We start from the raw sequence: 20,087 nt of genomic DNA, 5'->3' as shown, positions 1-20,087 counted from the left end.
GTCACCTAATCGGTGACAGGGTGTCACCAAATACGTGACAGGGTGTCAGTGATTTGGTGACAGGGTGTCACGGAGTCGGTGACAGGTGTCACGGAATCGGTGACAGGTGTCACGGAATTGGTGACAGGGTGTCACCGATTCGTGACACCCTGTCATGGATTAGGTGACACTGACAGGGTGTCAATAAAAAGTCACGACCCCTCCTCCTTAAATCCTACTCCGAACTCCTTTACACTCGATTTAATTTGAATGTTAGAGCACTACTTCGATGATAGCAACAAGTGAGAATGACACCACGCAACGTATCGCAAAATCAGTTGCAAACTGTAGAAACAGTGTATGACTAATAAGAATTTTCCGAAAATTAAGTAAGAAGTTTTCCAAAATCGCGATTTAATTTTTTTTCTGTGCCTATTTCATAAAACCAATGATACTATTGATGAAACAGTCGACAGATTTCAGTGTGTTTCAAGCGGGTGTGTTTTCGGTTTTCTGATTACCGAAGCATGACAAATCTATTGTGATGTACATTTGGTATGCATGAGTAAGAAAAAAACAAATCAAAGAGTACAGTTCTGCAGTGCAGCGGTTCTTTACTGGTGCGCCGTGGAAGGTGGTCAGATGAGCTGCAAGGAAATAATGTTACAAAAATTCTGTATTATTTTTAGAATTAGCGCCTAAAAATGAATTAAGACCTATATAAGAATAACATCAACATCGGAATAAAACACGGTTCGAAATAAGACCAACAGCTGAAAGTTGGAATAAGACTTAAACAACCTTTTACATAATCTCAAAGCCCCCGCCCCCTAACTTCTTTACTAACTCCCTTGAAATATCCACTATAAACCCAAATTCCACTTATACCAAACCTCTATCAAGTGAAAACTGTTCGGCATCCACGGCTGCGCGTGTGTGACGTAATGATACGCGTGAGTTTTAAGATGCGGTTTTGGAAATTGGCGATAAGATGCAATAAAACACTTTTTTCATAAAATTGAAAAATAATGTCGAGGCTGCTGTGTGACACTTCGACACTATCACGGCCGACACCATGGCGGAGTCTAACCGTCCCATACCCATTCTCTGCTGATTTGGATTTTAATTAGGACACTTAGATACCGAAAATGTATTGGGTTTTATTATGGACTTAGTCATATAATATGGTATAATTTAACACAGCAACTTTTGAATCTGAATTCTGGAATTGGAATTTCGTCAAGGAAAGTTGAATTAGGCTATTTGGAGATGCATCTTCAATCAAAAATGGCCATCCAGATTTATATTTTTTTAATAAAAGACTACAACTGGAAATAAACTGTGTGACCAACATTTTCTATCAATAGAAACTGCACAATATGATTGAATTTATATCACTTTCATTGAAATCCAAATAGATGATGTTTGCTCGTTGCCAACATATCCACCGGGACTCCAGCCATATGACCAGAACAAAACACTTGTTCAAAATAAGATTAGCATAGGACTAATACTAATAGGCATTTAACCGTTGAATCAAAAAACAAGACCTAAATTTGTCGGAATAAGACCTAAATGGCTAGCGGTCACTACAACTTTTTACCAAACCCCACCCCGAACTTTATCACTAACTCCCCTAATAGTTTCAACTCTAACCGAAATTCTAATTCTAACCATTATCTGCGCCTAACCCCAAACAGAGGCAAACAATCCGGTGTCAAAACCAGGGCTGCGGAGTCGGCCTCGGGACTCAAGCAGTCGGTTTGTTTTTGCTGGAGTCAGACTCGGGACTCGAGTAAGACCACATAAAACTACCCGAGTCCTAAGTCTGACATGCGCATGCGTAGTACCAAATTTTAAAACTGATATGGCCGCCATCTGTAAGTTGTAAAGGTGTTATAGCATATTGTGCAATATTTGCCAACCATGTATTGTAAGTAAATGAATTATACAACACCCTATAAGTGGATTGCTGAATATCCAAGTTAATTTAGTTACATAAACTGGCGGAATACAGGCTTAGAGTCATGCCCGGACTAGGGACTCAATGAATTGGCCGGAGTCGGACTCGGGTTTATTTTTTTGGCCGGAATCGGATTCGGGCTATTTTTAACCGACTCCGCAGCCCTGGTCAAAACAGTGGCACCTTTCAAACCAGGATGGCCAAACATAGACACTAAAAGGTTAATACCAAAAACGTTTCCCACAATTGTACCCTGTCCCTATAGTTACGGGCAGTATTTTGTCCATTTTTAGGTCTTATTAGGTTAAATTTACGACTTATTTGGACAGTTAGGTCTTATTCAGACGATTTTAGATCTTATTCTGTCAGGGTTATTGCTGTGAATTTAGCTTTGTTATGCTGTTGGTCCTCATTCTACGGTAATATAGATTATCTTGATTTAGATGTTGTTGCTTTGTGAGTCTTATTGTGTGTTTCCATCCAGCTCTGACAAACATACTGTGTTTTCATAATTTACAATAATATTAAAGGCCTATTTTAATTTTTCTCTTTTACTTGTCTAACCAAAAATTGTTAGTCATATTAACCCTCGGACATAAATGTGTAGAATTCTAGATCAGCGTTTGAAACAGTCACACATTGATTTTAAAAACTTTTTTTGGTTTGACAAACTAGTTTTTTTTGCTCTTTTGACAAAGCCTAAGCCTTTCAAAATCAACATGCAAAATTTTCGTTTGATTCTGATTTATAATAAGAAAACTAGAGACTTTTAGGGATGTTCAAAGTAAATCCCAAGGTATTCTAGAATAATAGGTTTCGAATTTAGAATAACGAATCCAGAATACCGATTCCTAGTATATTGTTATTAATTTATTTAACCTCAATTTTCTTTGAGGGAGGGATTAATCTATATCCTACTTGAAGCAGTCCAGGTTGTTAAAATCTTTATATTATGCCAAATGCCAATATTATAGTAAGTACAATTCAACACTGTCACAAGAACTCTTTCGGTCTTGTTATTTAAAACATTGTTGGGTCTTAGTGCTTCTTTTTCAACTAACATCATCTGTTATGCAGTCAAATAATGTACTGCAAAGAATACAAAGTTACTATTGACATAACAAATACTTGACAATTACACTGTGCATAAATTCGATTCCTATCTGGATTCGAATCCAAGGATTCAATATTCTACTTTGAACATCCCTAGAGACTTTGAAAAATTATTGTGATTTATTTCTAAATTAAACCCTTACTCCCCAATAAATTCATAACAAGCGAGGCAGCGATAGAAAGGTTTATTCCTGCGCTTCCAAAAAAATCAGGTTTCAACCTGGTATGAAATTTTTTAATTTTAATCTTGTGGCGAATATCAATATTGATGTTAACAGTGTTTTTTTGAATCAATTTTAATTTTTTTTTTACCGGTCTTTAGATGGTGGTAACAAAATCATACAGAAAAATATGGCAAAATCATACAGAAACATGTTCATTTTGGCTATAAATTATTTGCCAGAAATTTTTTGCTGACTAGCGCTTGTTGGATTCGATGCCACCAAACCAGAACGAGAAATATTTTGTAACTTAACACAACTTGTGTTTAATGAACAATGTACTAATAAGTCATTAACAAAATTCCTCACAACGTCTGGTTGCATATAGTGACTAAACTCTACCCTACTTCATTTGATCACTGTGATTTACTTAAGAAGTATGTAGTTTCAGATCAAAGAGGAAGTGCATAGCTCGAAATTGCCTGGTAAGGAAATTACCATATTTTAAAGATTTAATTTCTAAACTTTGAGAGCTTTGAGCGATACAAAATCATGATCCCATTTCAATATTTTTTGTCAATATTATTTTTAAGGTCCTAACCATTGGAAAAAATTTGAATAGCTAAACTTTTTAAATTTTTTTTTAAATTTGAACAACCTTAACTGCTTTAATATTAAGTAGAGTAGTACAAATACTCTTTATAGGTAGATGATATATATATACTTGTTTTTTGTTAAAACTGTTTTATTAAAGTTTTTTACAACATTACAACCTTGGCTATTTTATTTTAGGTCTGCTGTATTTAAATAAACCAAAGTATAGTGATAAAAACTTTATTGGTTGATGTATCTCACCAATATTTTTGTAAAATTGATGTTCAACACAATTCAATGAGTAAATTATCTTTTTGCATTCTGTGTTTGCTTTTATTTTACCTGGTGGCTGCTGCAAATTCTAGTCGCAAGGTAGGAATGTCAACTATTAGTAACCTTTTTTACTTTAATATATCATTGCTCAGCAGGTTAGAAAATTGTGATGTCTAAAGGGTTTTGTTTTGAATTCTAAAAGTTATTTTTTAGAAATTTATATATAATCCCATTTTACAAATTGTGCATATTTTTATTAGTTTCAGCAATACCACTGTACCAGTGGTTCTCATAGATTTTTTTATATTTCTCTTTTCATAAATAAAACATTTTCAATCTCTTTCCAATAAAAATTTTAAAAAGATTATTCCAAAAATTTTACACTACCTTGACATAAAAATGGAGTGCAGTTAGAAGTAGGTATGTTTAAAGTCTAATATTAAATCCAATTCTGCTATTTATTTTTGGTTATTGCAACCACTTTAATTTCTTTGTGTCACAGGGAAAGGTTGTGCTTACACGCAAATGGCAATTCTAGGGCCTTTCACTGTGTATTGAAACATTTACAGCTGTATACCTGTCAACCATAGTAAAAAGATAAATGTTACCTTGAGAAGGTGAAAGCAGTTGACTGTCGATGTTCACCTCGGCAAACCGAACGTTGAGTCTAAAATGTTTGTTGAAAAATGCCAATGGCTGCAATATGCCACCAATGAATTGCTTGAGCAGCCATAAAACCGATTAAATTGGTGCATAAAAATTTTTTAAAGTTTTTTTTTTAGAAGAACCAAAGACCTTGTTGTTTCCGCACATAAAATCAATCTAATATAATTTTTTAAGCACGAATGGAAGGAAACAATTTCCACTACAGTTGGGGGAATTGATCTTGTTGTGCCCTTCTGAAAAAGTGGCTGAAGTGCGGCGAAGCACAGTGTTTGCATTTGCAGTTTCACCTTGACTGGCAGAACCATTTAGCCCAGCGGTTCTTAACCTTTTTTCCCTTATTACCCATTGCTGTCCAGATCAAAGTCCCATTACCCATAATCTAATTTTATCTATTTTGCTATTTTGTCATGTACTAAAAATATAAAACAGTGTTATTCAACAAAAACATCATTTAATGTGAACAACGACATCAATAGTGTCGCTGAGATATTTACTTTTGTCTTTTGTATACAATCGATACAATATTAGGTGCGATTTTAGATACTGCACAACGCAAATCTGACTCTAGATCTAACAACATGTTTCGGGATGTAGATTTTAAAGCAACACTATGAAGAAACAATTTTAAAAATGATAAAATATCACTTCGCTTGTTTGGTTGTTTTAAAGTTTAAACGAACTCAAAACATCAAAAAAAAGTAATAAAGCAACTTTATCACTTATAGCTGTGACAATGTTTGTTAGATCTATAATTCTAAATATTTTGGTTCAGCTGATTACCCACCTGCTATCCTAAAATTACCCACATGTGGGTAATTACCCATAGGTTAAGAACCGCTGATTTAGCCCTATTGACATGAATAAGCCATCCTGATAGTTGTAATTCCAGTTAAATAGACAAGTATGACATTCGCATGGGCGGATCCAGGGGTACCAGACCAAGGTTCTCCACTTAAATAAACTATATTTAATGTCTGTTTTAACTATATGCAAAAAAATTGGTGTTGCGCGCAAACTTTATTTCGCTTTTGCAATGTTTCCTATCTCTGTGTTGAACAAATCTAATCAGCACAAAAGCGCGATGCATACTATGGCATGTTGCACTGTGTGATTCAGAACCGATTTGTGAGCCTTGAATTTTGTACAACTTTGTCAAAATTTATAGCAATTTTGCTCAGTGCAAATCACATGTCATCTTCGGGCTGAAGACAGTCTCTTCTCTTTGTTTTGATGTCAGTAAGCATGGAACCCGATCTCACACAAACAGGTGGTAAGAAATGGCAAGAGAGCTCTTATTGCGTGCGTGCCAACAATGCCTTTTTTGTTTTATGGATTGCGCACCATTCCAAATGGATTGCGCACCATTCCAAATCTTTTCCATTTTTAGGGATAATCGAATCAAATTTTTGTATCAATGAAACTAAATGCCGGACTTTGACAAGCTGGACATCATCAAAGCACACCTCCTCCATATCTTTCAGAAACTGATTAAAAACAGGGAATGATGCTATTATTTGAGACTCTATCTTCCTTTTCCACAAGCTTTTTCCCGAAAGCGATCAGTTTTTAAGATACATCCGCCAACATTATGTTTGGTCCTTTCAAAGATTGATTCTAAACACTCAACTGAGAAAAGATACTGCTACGAACAAAAGCTTCTATTAATCAGCAAACTTTTCTACCAAATTTTGCTTCTTCTCTATCAAAAAATCCCAAATCTCCTTGTGCAGAGTGACAAGTCTCTCCTATACTTGGCCAGAGATAGCCATCTCACATCAGAAAAGTCTATCAGGTGTTGGAATTCAACATTAAAATCTTCGCATAGTTTATGAACAGTCATGGGTTCATAACTTTTGCCTTTATGAAGTTGATGGTGTGGATTACATCCACAATGACATTTCCTAGTTCAGTTGAAAGCCTGCGAAATGCTAAATTTTTTCGATGAACAAATCAGTGATTGAATATTACATTAGGTTTATTTCTTTTACACAAGCCTTAAAACGTTTGGAATCCGAGTAAATACAAGAGCACTTGTTCCACTCTAACCCCTCTTGATTCATCAATGAGTTGTCCAAAGCAAAAATACCTCCACCTCGGGTGATTGTTTCTATAGATTTGTAACATAAAAAGTATTTTTCGAAATTGTTTGCACCAAGGTAGTGGACATAAATAAGTAGCTGAGCATCATCGCTTATGTCAGTACGTTTGTCAACTTGCAAGCTAAACTCTCGACCTCATTCTATAGAAGAAATCAACTGTTCTTTGACATTCGCTGACATAGAAGCAAATGCGCCTACAAACCAGGTCATTAGGTAACGGGACTATATCTAACTTCTTTGCTACGTCATCATTGCACATTATGCGCACCATGTCTATGGCTGCTGGATTTATCAAATGCTGTGGCCCCCATAATGAAGTTTTTCTGAACATGCGATGTGCCAAGCAACTAAGCAAGACGGCATAGTTGTTTTATTTAAAGTGTACATAAAGGGTTGCTGACAGAATCGTCTCTTTGACGCTTCAAGCTTTGCTCTCTTCTTTCAAAAAAATTATAATTTTACCGGAAAGATTATTGTGCTTAGTATTCAAATGACGCTTTAGTTTATTGCAGGTGTGTCCAACTCAAACGTTGTGACATGCTAATTTTTATCTTATAATTTCTTCCCGTGCCAAAGTTATGCAACTATTTTTTTTCTAATATTAAAACCGCATTTATACAAAAAATAAAAACATTATAGTGTTATAATATCAGAAGTAATTGTTTGTTGTCGTAATTGCTTGGATTGTTTTTTTTATATTGTGAATAAACAATGACAATTGGCTGTATAACCAATTTAGCTTTTTTGACAATTGATTGTATTTTGGGGGGGGGCTTGCATGCCATTTTTTATTAGGTCGCATGCCAAATGTGCCTCATGTTGGACACCCCTGGTTTATTGTCTTTGAGGGATTCATTGCTCAGTACCTCACTGCAAATTACACACTCTGGTTTGATGATACCTTTGCCAAATAGTTATGTAAATCCGTCTGGCCTTCTACATTAGAAATAAGCTTTTGTGCGACTAGGAAACCAAAGCAGGCACAGTATTGTGTTGGTGACTGTTCGTTTTTTTCAGCAGGGTTAGGGCATTTTTATAGAATTTAACTTATGAAATTAGGGTAAATGGCGTCGCCCAAGATACATAATTTAAATGTCTGAACATTCGTAAATTAGCAGATCACAGAAGGGCTACTAATTCAGGCTCGGGACTCGATTAAGACTAGGCCAAACTAACGTCCAACGTGTACGCGCATGAGCAGTACCAAATTTCGCAACTCATAAGGCGGCTTACTCATAACTCTAGTCTACTCATAACTATAAATTGTTAAGGTGGAATAGCATATGGTGGCATATTTTCCAGGACCCCTATGAGTGGATTTGCCATTCTTATTTTTGTTGCATAAATATATGCTGTAGACTAGAGTCTGAGCCTGACCCGGGACTCGATGAAATTGCACATTTGGACGGAGTCGGACTCTGGTTGTTTCAACTGACTCCTGAGCCCTGGTTGCTAGTGCAAAACCAAACATAAAAAAATGTTTGGCATGCGAGTTGTTGATATTTTGAAGTTATTAATAAACTGGCACACTGCATACAAAAGGTTGCCTACCCCTGGCTTACACCAATACCAAATTTCATAAGTTTTATTAGTTGTACCCTAACCTATAAATGTCTAACTTTTGTTCTAGGTTTCTGTTTCCATGAATCCTGGCTGCAATATATCAAAATGTAACACAACAAACACCTCACCCATGATTGCCTATACAAGATCTCAGGTTGGGACTTAAATTGGCTCTTATTTATGACTAATTTTTTGTCAGTTGCAAGCTTCTAAACTGCATGTGTTATTATTAAGTTAGCACTTATAAATGTGTTGTGTAAAAGTAATCATATAGAATTTAATTTTTTTTTGTATGTTTTCCTGATGTGTGGCTCTCTCTCTTTTTAGTTGATTTATAAAGAACTTGACACTTACCTTTTTCAAATATTATAATGATCAAGCGATGATGATTTGATTAAAAAAGGCAAATTACTATTGTAGATAGGATTACTACCTTTGGTACAAATTTCCCTTGTGTTGCAGCAAGTGATAAGGCATATTTGTTGTTTTTTAGGGAAAATCTGATTGCCTTCATTACCTGTGGTCAATCATTCAAAATTCACAACCTACTCTGCTTCTTATATCAAGTACCGATACAAACTCAACTATTCACATTAATTGGACTAATTTACTTGTAAATCAATCAAGTATTGAAGGCTCAGTTACACTTCTGGCAAAAAAAAGTAATCAAAGTATGCAAGAGTTTTCATCTATATATATTCTGCACAAGGTAGAAAATTAACTTTTATTATTTTTTTAGATAATATGTACCTTGAATTTTATTTTATATATGTCGCTCATTTAATATTATGAGTAAGGATGTTCAAAGTAGAATATTGAATACAATATAATATCTTTGTTTTATCGCCAAAGGTTGCAGTAAATTGTACATAAGCGAGTGGCAATTTGTTTAAAGGTTTGTCGCTGATGCGCAACATTTGTTGTGCTTATTTTACAAGTATGCTATAAAAATACAAGGGAACAGAGCATTTGATTTGGCTTGTCTTGATGAATGTATATATGAATGATGTATTTAAAAAATAAAAGTTGTTGTAGCCATGTGGTATAACTTTAAACTTATTTTTCAGCTGTTTCAGTACAATGACACAGAAAACAGTGCAAGCATTACAGACAAAGGAAATTTTAATATAACATCAACTTTATTAAATTTATTGACATGGAATGTCACTATTTTTCAACATTCAAACAGTATTTTGTTCGAGGTAAGTCAAAAAAATAAATTTAGAATAGTAACAATGAGGTTTTAAAAACGACTTTTACATTATTTTTTTTACAAGGTAAAACAGTTATTATTCCCAACCAGGGGTTTGCTAGGATTTAAAGATGTAGGTGTATTTTTGTCAAATTATTCATTGGTTATTATCAGTATTTATAAAAAATTGGGTAGAGTATGCTCTAGATCAGGGATGACTAACCACTGAACCACCATAGATTTTTATTGACCCACTTGTCTCTCTCGATTAGAAATACTGAAATGTTATCCATCATTTCCAGAAATAGATAAATGTAAAAAATCAATTCCTCTTATAATATTAGTATATAAATCAAGGCTACCCAATCTGTTGGTCGTGCAAAAGTGTTTTAGGGGTGACGAGTAGGCCTACATTTACTGCAATTCAACGCCTTAGAAAAGCCGAAAACTTAACATTTTTTTTGCTGTAAAACATGAAGGGTGGCGATCCTTTAAGGGAAATTAAGAGCATGCAGACTAAAAGTTCTGAAGACCTGTAATCCTATAAAAAATGCTGAAGCATTTGTTAACTATTTAGGTTCTTAATATTCCTGGTAATCCGAATTTGGAAACCGTCTAAAAACCTTGAATTACCAACCCAAATAGTAACACTTAAAACGACGCAACAGCAAAGTTTCGCATAAAACTAGCATATAATTAAATATAGGACCCATTTGACCCACTTGTGCATTTTGCAAGGTTAAGTGATCCAATTTTAGGTTTCAAAAGGCTATAACTTTGCTTAATAAAGTCTTTAAAAGTCTTAGAATTTTTTCATAAATCTGTGTGGTAGGGTTGTTTTTTATTTTTATTTAGCAAATCAAAGTTTTTTTCTTTGTTGGCACCACTGGCGTATTCAGGGAGAGGTTTTGGGGGTTCAGACCCCCCCACCCCTTTCGTCATTTTTATTCTTTTTGTCAGAGTTTAACTCACTTGACCCACTTGTGCATTTTGCAAGAATGAAGGTCGTGTTTGTGACCCGCACAATGAAAAGATTCGCCATCCCTGCTCTAGATGCAACTGATCTGCTGAACTCTTTTTTATTTTTAAAATACTAGGGCAACACTATTCATTCTTTAACAATTTTATCCAGAAGGTTTACAATTTTTATCCATAAGGTTTAAAAATAAAAAAAGCTTATTTTAGTGTGGCTAATGTGTACTGTACTTTTTCAGTGTGTGTACATAACTCCTGTTTACTACAAGTCATGAATTCCTATGTTTCACTTCAGACATGAAAGAAATTACACTTGCACTGTCAATTCCCAAACACTCAGATGTTTCTGCATATCAATGTCTATTTTAAAAGATGTTATAAATTGGGTTTTGTTTTTTTATTTAGCTAAAGTTGGCAAAATTTTAATTTGAAAGTAAATATTGTAATCTCAGTGCTTTGTTCATATTTAAAATATCTAACACTAAAGCACAGATGCATTTTTTTGGATTTTCCAAAAATATTTGTTAAATTGGCTAAAAAACTACTAAAATGTCAAGTAAAATCTTCTATTTTTTTTCCTGTAGTTAAGATATAATGGAATCTTCAGATTCAAATTATGTGCATGTTAGGCCAGTAAATCTAGTTGAAAAAAGTCTCAAACCTAGGACTAATTGCAACAGAAGGTTTGTTTGCTAAATCACATCGGGAAAGGTCCCCGGAAAAATTTAGTGTCTAACACGTCATAATGACGTCAAAACCATACGCATGTCAATATAGGCTGAAATTTCACAAGCGTCCAAACACCTTGAGATTAGCCTCATATTAAAGATAAAGTTCAAACAAACAAAAAAGTCAATTAAATAAAAACGATTAGACGAGCATATGATATGACGTCATAATGACATCACAACTGTAAACTTTAAGATAACAGTTCCATTACAACAGGAAAATTCGAAATTTAACTTTACATTTGGAAACAGCATTACATTAATAGTTTGGTCAACAGTCTCCCACTGTAGGCCCAAAACATTTACTTCAGTTAAATTAGCCAGATTGCCTTTTTTTTATATTATGTTTACCTATCAAATGTTGTTTGTAGCCTACCTAGGTGTCTAAACATAGAATGCTATTATGACGTCATATTGACTAAAGCAAATAAAATATGTGCAAAATCATTATTTTTGTGCAAAAAACTGACAAGTTTAGTTCATTTGCTGTTGTACATGTAGACGGCCTAACTAAAAGCTATATGGAGTGGCACCATGCAAAACATGTTTTCAAACACAATTGATCACCCAGGAAAGTCTTCGGAAATATTCTTACCAATGATTGACATAAACCCAAGCGATCCAACCTGTATATATTCGACGTTGGTGTTTATATGTAAAATTACTGAGCGACACAAAGTTATTCCAATTATAACTTTTGACCAACCGCTTTATTGGAAGGCCATGATGATTATTCAAGCAGAGCCCCCACAAAGCAAACTTAAATGAGTGGTTTTGCGGTTAGGAGGATTTGACGCACAAATGAGCTTTATGGGGTGCATTGGGCGACTAATGTGTGGAGCTGGTCAAACCGAGGCCCTAGAAGAAATATTTTCACAGAATGCTGTTCAACACATTCTATCTGGAAAGGCGGTTTCGAGGGCGGTTAGGGGTCATTTACTTGTTAGCTCTGCACTTTACTCAACAATATTTTGTAAAATATTAAAGTTTAATTTGACAGAATCTAAAATGAAGGCAGCATCGATTCAATCAATGAATCACATGAGTCAAATTCACCAATATTTCAAGATCTTCATGAATTGTATAATATGGTTATAGCAAAACAATTATCACGAGGTAACTTGGATACCAAACGCACAACTAGCGTGGTTTCAATTTCTTGATTTAGTTGAAATCTTGCAATTATTTATTCAGGGCGAAAGGAATGGAAATTGGAGTTTACACTTACAGAGCCTATCAAATAAGCTACCCTACCTGGCTGCGACTGGCCATAACTTGTACACTAAGTCCTTGAGAATATATTTGGAAGATATGAAGCAACTCCCTGAAACTCATCCGGGCATTTATACGAAATTTACAAATGGTTTCCACAAGGTCAGAAGAAATGATAAAGTTTTGGCTGGACTTTCGACCAATCTTGTTATAGAACAAGTTCTTATGAGAAGCCTAAAATCAACTGGTCGCTTGACTAGAGGCCGTGGAATGACGGAGCAACAAAGAATTACATGGCTTTTATCAATGCCAACATGTGCAAAATTTAATATCACACTTCAAGAAATAACTGGTATCAAATACATAAGCAACGAACAGCATAAGGATTTGTCAAACGCACGTCTAAACCGCGATACGCTCGATACAAACAAATTGATTTCTTTTTTTAAAGACTGAAATCCTTTTATGTCAACAGCTCAGTTTCGCAACATTGCAAATGGAACATACGCTGACAATGATGTTAACATTTTGGAAGCAAAGTTAATTGGTCTGAAAATCCTAAAATTAATGAACATTAAAAAATGCTTCAGAATTTGTTTTTTAGAAAAAACAACAGGTTAAGGTTATGGGACATAAGTCTATGTGTAAACTTGATGGTGATGAAATACACATCAATCCACATCTATTGTTTCAACGTTTGGTAGCTGCGAAAAACTTGGATGAAGATGTTTTCAAAGAGTGTTTCAAGTTTGAATTGTGTACTTATCCGACAGCCCTTTTTAAATCCCCTTTTGTGATATGGCAAGCATGCAAACCCACTTTTTATATATACAGTGAAGAAAAACGACGAAAAACAAGGTGGCAAAACGAGGCGAAAAAGGGAAACAATCGTCGTTTTTCTTCACTGTATATATACCTCTGCAAGGTTACAAGTTTATATGCCCTGATAAAGATTACCTGGATAGGTTATCGAAACGTCGGTACAGAATAAATAATTGTCGGAAGAACCCTCTTTATAATTAATATAATGCCTGGCAGCAACAGTATATTCAATATATTCTTTAATTTGAGACTAATCGCGAGTATCTAGAAAAACTTTGAATTTTTGAGCCTATAAGGAATATGGATGACGTCATTATGACGTGTTAGACATGTTTAATTTTCGGGGACTTTTTTTGGGGGAGTTTCTGGCACCTTTCTCATCATGAATCAACAAAAAAACCTTCTGTTGCAATTTGTTCTATGTTTTTCACCTTGTTTACTGACTTATGTTTGTAAGACATTGTCATATACAGTAAAAGTTGGCTGGCATCCACAAATCAGTAGGAAATCAATCTGCCACCTCTAGTTGAGCCCCTTTCAGGCATGGTACTGCATTCTACCAGTTACATTATTTAAGAAATACAGTGTCATGTACACCTGAAACATCATGTTTTCAGAGTGAAATATGACGCCTGTTTTAATTTTAGTCATGCTATAAAATACTCTTATTACAAATTGTGCTTGATCCAACTCTTTTAAGGTCTAGAACTCTAGATATATCCTCTTTTGTGTTCAATGTACAATTCACAGTAAAACAGTTGGATTATAAATAACTAAATATTTTCACAACAAACAAAACAAGTTTTAAAGGTGTTTTTGTACAGGGTCGCGGAAAACAGATTGGTCTTGATAGCAAGATACTTTTGAGGTTCAGCACTTACACTAAATCAGGACAAGGTCTTGAATTTCCACATTTGACTTATAATGACCATTCATCAATGCTGGAAGTTGTTCTTGACAATCTTACAACCCTATATGCTGGTTCGCGGTAAGGTTTTTAATTGAAAAATTGATGTCAATGGTTTAACATACTTTTAGTCAAATAATGCCTTTTTATATTATGACTTATTTCACACAGTTTAAAAACGTTTGCATATATTCATGTATGCTAAACAACTTGTATGTTTGTGTATTATCATGTCAAAGCAAGTTTATTTACTTGCAAACTATTGTGGAACATCTCTAATTTTTGTTGTTTCTTTCCAACCTTGGGTACAATAGTATTTTTTCCCTTAGCTTAAAAATAATGAAAATACAAAACACATGTTTTTAGAGTTGGAAGACTTAAATGTAATCTGCAATACGGGTATAATCCGCGCAAGTTTTAGAAAACTTAAACGGGGGGGCGGGAATCAAATGGTTGGGAACCACTGCGCTATACAAAAGTTGTGTAATATTACCAATCAGACCTAAGTTTTTTTTTTATTATAACATATTATTACGTAAAAACTGAACAATCATGTATTTTCTTGACTGTTTAAGATGGTGCATGTTATGTCAACATTTTAAACTAATATTTGTAATTCTTTTTAAAATGTACTCTTCGTTTTAAAATGTTCCTGGGAAGAACATGTAATGTGATTCTTTAATTTGCACAAAAAATATATTCTAAGTTGGCAATGCAAAATATGAATCTAATTCAAACCTTTTGCATTGGTGATATTTATAATTATACAGTCGTTTTGTATTTTTTTGAAATAGTTTTGGACTTGGCATTTTGCTTGTAAACCCTGGAAATACATCTTATAAATCCAATGAAATAAGTGGTTTGATAACTCAAAAAATCAAAATGGGTATTGATGATGAATATGCACCATCTGTATTTACAACAGAACAGTTGCTTTTTGTTTCAAACAAGACAGAGTCCCAATGCTCCTTTTGGCAATGGAGAACGGTATGCTTTTTTCGAATTTTCATGTGGAATTTTTTAATAAGTGTCCTTTGCTTTTTTTACTTGTATCTGATAATTGTTTGTTACCTTTCTACTTTTTGAGAGATAGGGATGATGTATATAAAGTTTTTGAAAGTCTAAAAAGGGAAACATTTTTTCATAAAATAATGTTAATTGCATTTTTTGCCTGTTAGACACAGCCGTATTTAAACAACTGTATATCTGTCAATGTGAATATTGTTTAATGCTACTTTTTTGTTCTTACTGTCAAATTTTTTTACATAAAACAAGATAAAAGACTTTTTGTTTTGATTTTCGGAGAGCAGACAAACAATCTTGTTTTGTTGTTACCCCAGTAACCATTGTTTTAATGCAGTATATATTTATTATTTAATGAAGTTTATAATTTTAGGTACAGGAATCAAATTAATTATTATCATTGCACAAGTAACTTTCCATAACAACCCACAAATTAGCTTTTAAAATATACTATGTGTTGCAAGGTATCTATAGGCTGTGCTCATATACCATCCTCATTTTAGTATTTGCTCTTGTTTTAGAAGTCATCTTAGAAAATGTTGTAGTCCTGAGAAATATTCTTAATATGTAAACTTTTTTAGGCAACATTTGTAAATTCATAGCATATTTATTTTATTTATGACATCATACTTCCAATGCATTAGTAATGTTTTATTCTTTTCTGCAAATTAGTAAAATTTTTTACTGTCTAAATATGTAAGCTGGTATTCAGTTTCTTAGTTTTATGTTCAGTAAGGAAAACTGTTTTGAATAATAGGTTTAGCATTTTATTGCATATCTGACTTTGTATTATAATGTTACTACACCATAAGCATGACCATCATCATGCATTGATAACAAGCCTTAAACATAAATTTGGATCTACTTCTAAAGGTTTTATTACGTACATCATCACCCAAAATTTATTTTTTAGGTTTGTTATTACACAAAAAAGCCTAGCAGAAAGTTCTCCTCTGATATCACAACAACAAAACTACATAAAAATAGAACATCAGGCAAGATATATTTTGATTTTTTGAAGAAAGCTTTATTTAACAGGAATTTACCTTTTTAAAATTTTAAAACAAGTCTATGTAAAACATATAGACGCAAGATAAAAAAATGACATATTGTTACACACCTAAATAAATATATATTTGGTCATTCAGACATCAACGTAAATCCAATCTTGTTGGCATACTTTGGACAAAGCAATGTACAAAGTTTTATTGCTGAAAATGCCATTGTATTATTTGGTAAAGTTGATGATGGTTTCTATAGATCAGTAAATTACACCAGCTGGTAAGACAAAAAAAAAATTAGGACCTAACAATATGCTTATTTCTCCTCGCATTCTTTTTTGGTTTGCTATGGTTTGCATGGTATGTTTCAGACCGATTTTTGTCCTGAACTTAATAGAAAAAGTATGCATTGTAGAACTTTTTAATTTTCAGACATGACAGGGCCTTTGATTGGGGGACAAAAAACCAATAATGTGACGTCATCTCTTTAGTTCGCTGTAGCTATCGACTCCCGTCTAGTTTAATATATTACTGCTTTACAAACAAATTAGCGCTATTTACTCTTTTCGGTTTTGTTCAGGTGTTTTAAACCAAATAGACTGAGATCATCATAGGGTTAAAAAGCATGTTTGCAGCAGGTAATGGAAACTCGTAACTAGTAAATTCATGCAAAGAGAAACATAAATAGTAAATTGTAAAGTTCAAATGATGTATGTCAAATTTAAACATACTATAAAAGGTTAAAACCAATAACTCCTCAAAGTCTATAGGTAAGGCTTTTCTTGTAGAACCAATATATATTAACTCAGGTTTAGGCCATCGCTTGTTAGATTCTTTAGAGCCTGGTTTTATTTAACCATGCAAAATTAGGTTAATGACATTTAATTGAGGTAATTTAATTAAAATTAGAGCATTTCAGTATTTCCTAATTACATTAGAATTAGATCCTTTTTGTTTTCTTGGTTAGATTAGAAATGAAATTACTTAATCTTAAGAATTTTAATATAGCTAAGCAAGAAGTTAAACTTTATTTTAAATTACAATTTATTCTCTTGTAAATGGCCAATATTTCTGTGCTATTTTTTTACGTTTTAGCATATCCTACGCCTTTCAGACTGTTGATATTACCACATTTATCTTCCATCCTCCTAACGTAACCTTGCAGAACTTTTTTCAAGCGCAATTACCTGCGTGGACATGAAAATCAAATTAAGTGTATTGGCTTAATAAAAATAAATTGTTATGTTTCGAACTTAAGACTTTTATGTTTAAGAACTCCTTGAAGTATGTTACCGCGCAAAATTAGGTATATAGAGTTCGCAAAATATTGCAGTTATTACGGCGGTTTTAATAGTAACCATTTTTTAGTTTTAAACAAGATTTTACTTACGTTGGACGCAGTATACCGGGATTACGTATTTGCTTGAATACCACGCAATGCGAACAATGGCTACTACAACTTAAGTTTTCTTTACCTGAAAGATGTTTGACGTGCTTAGCCGTTAGGTATTTAGTCGTTCCAAGTAAAAAAAATGTAAAGTTTAGGTTTGTTAGTGATTCCCGATCGATATACATATCACGAAATGTCGTTCAATTGAAGCCGATTAGGTTAGCGCTTATTTACTAAAGCATCCCGAAAATGATGTGGCGCCGGCAGTTTTGCTAAAGTTGGAAAATTACAAATATTAACCTCGCTGTGCCATTCTTTGTAAATTTTCAAAACAGTTCGTTAATCGTGCTTGATTATTGTAAAATTGATTTTGTCGGATTATACTAAGTTCAAAAGTAAGGCTGATCGCTGTTCAGTAACAACTGTAAAACTAAAGACAGTTATATTTGTTAAATTGTTATTATTTGTTAAAGTGCTTTCAGTTTGTATAGAAGCGCATCTGAACTACGGGCTTTATATTGCTGTACAGTTTAAACACTGCGACAGAATCGCTGTTTGGTTAGGTACTTTTAAACTATACCGTTTGTTTCGTAATTGCTGCTGTTTTGCTAAAGTTGCGAGATTAGTTATACCTAATACTGTTGCTGCTTTCATAAGGGCCGCATCCTACTTTAAATGTATGAAAGTATTTACTCGACCCAGCCCCCTTTAACCACGCTTAACTTCACTCAATTGCTGGTTAAGTGTATATTCACAAATCTCAGAACTCATGATAGAAGAGCACGGTGATTCAAGCCGACCAATCTAGAGTGTTTATATGAGGCCTATTTTAATTTTGCAGGCCATTATGACATGCTAGACACGATAATTTGGAAAAAAAATTGTAATCCCTGATACTTAAGCAATAAACCAGCAAAACAATCTTTAGTCGCTATGAGTATTTTGGTTGATGTGTTTTTACCTAGATTTAATTGCTTATCATACATAAGGCCTGTAATGTCTTTCAAACCTAGGCTAGTTGAAGTAATAACCCAATATTTGTTTTCGTATCGCGATCAGATCTGATACCAAATTACGTCATTACTGTGCTCACTCAAGTAAAGTATATTAAATTCAAACGTTCAAAGGTATCGACACCAATACCACTTGGTGTCGGCTGTTCAGTGTTATCGGGTATCCCTACGTTCTACATATTTATATCTAAAATGTATATAGGTATTTCAACCTGGTATCCATAAAAAACGCGAATTACAGGTATTTTAATGTCGGGGGTTGTCAAAACGTCACCAGTTTTTTGTTCACTGTCAGCCTGAATTAATATTCACTATTCGTTAACCTTGGTCCTATTTTTTACAGGACGTCAGTGATAGGCACTGGAATTCCCCCATCCGATTCAATGTCTCTGTTAGTTAAGTGTGTTATATTTACTTCAGTTGGTTGTCCGATAATTGTGATTGTAACTGGTGCTGTGATATTAGTTGTTAAACGCGTATTAAAACACCATGAAACAAATGTAAAATTTGTCTCAAATTATGACCCGATCACCTAAATTCAACCCTGCGTTTAATTACATCTTAAAAAGTTATCAAACTCTAATTGATTTTGTAGAAGACTAGCAGTAATTTAATATCATGCCTTACATTTTTTTATATACCAAAGTCTTTATCACATTCAACTATTTTCGTTACATTCCATGCCTCATTTTTTTTCTTCCAAAAATTAATTCGCCTACGAGTTTAACAGCATGGTGTATTTCAGTGTTGTAATGAGTTGAAGTTTTTTGGGCAAAGTGACCTTAATCTAAATGATTTAAAGGCCTACAACACAGTTAATTACCTTATTTGTAGATGTAAAACTGTTTTCTTGCTTTTCGCTTACTATGCAAAACAATGCGCGAAATACAACAGCCATTTCAATGGTTAAACATTTGGTATTATAATTTACTGAACATGCCTGGAACTATATTTCACTTATATTGTATATGACTATGCCTTGTACATGCCCCTTTTTCCGCAATGCTTTATTCTTGTCACTCTATTTTAATATATATTGCAAGCTTAGGGCAAATCATTTCAACAGACATCTACGTCTTGATTCTTTACGTTAAGACAACTTTTAGTGTTCATTAGCATACGTATCGTTCAAGTAATAATAAAATTTGTCGAACAATGTGAACATTTTGATATTCATCTAAGGCAGTGGTTCTCAACCTTTTTTCTTTCGTGGCCCATTTACGTTGCAAAAAAATTCTGTGGCCCAATAGAATTTCTATGAAAGAAAAAACTTTGAAATAGGTTTATAACAAAACACAGCAGAACATATTATAAAACAGATTATCTATATTCAAACGTGCATTAGTGAGATACTTGCAGCTGAACAATAAATTTACATTCCTTTTAATTCCTCCCCAAGCCATTATTCCTGTA

General features: G+C 33.7%; 1 protein-coding gene across 1 annotated transcript; it reads left to right on the top strand.

Moving 5' to 3' along the window:
- Positions 1-1,009: 1,009 nt before the first annotated feature.
- On the top strand, positions 1,010-19,830 carry LOC146138083 (glycosylated lysosomal membrane protein A-like). The gene is made up of 9 exons (XM_083393634.1): positions 1,010-4,182; positions 8,479-8,565; positions 8,905-9,120; positions 9,479-9,613; positions 14,165-14,328; positions 15,042-15,234; positions 16,184-16,265; positions 16,419-16,551; positions 19,018-19,830. Exons 1-9 carry the CDS (start codon positions 4,108-4,110, stop codon positions 19,208-19,210), a joined length of 1,278 nt encoding a protein of 425 aa, XP_083249760.1. The 5' UTR covers positions 1,010-4,107; the 3' UTR covers positions 19,211-19,830.
- The last annotated feature ends 257 nt before the right edge of the window (positions 19,831-20,087 follow it).

This window comes from Ascidiella aspersa, chromosome 7 (genome assembly GCF_963924565.1).
Source record: "Ascidiella aspersa chromosome 7, kaAscAspe10.2, whole genome shotgun sequence".
Classification (NCBI taxonomy): Eukaryota; Metazoa; Chordata; class Ascidiacea; order Phlebobranchia; family Ascidiidae; genus Ascidiella; species Ascidiella aspersa.
The sequence above is the reverse complement of the archived record's forward strand: the minus strand, read 5'-3'. Positions and strand labels throughout refer to the sequence as shown.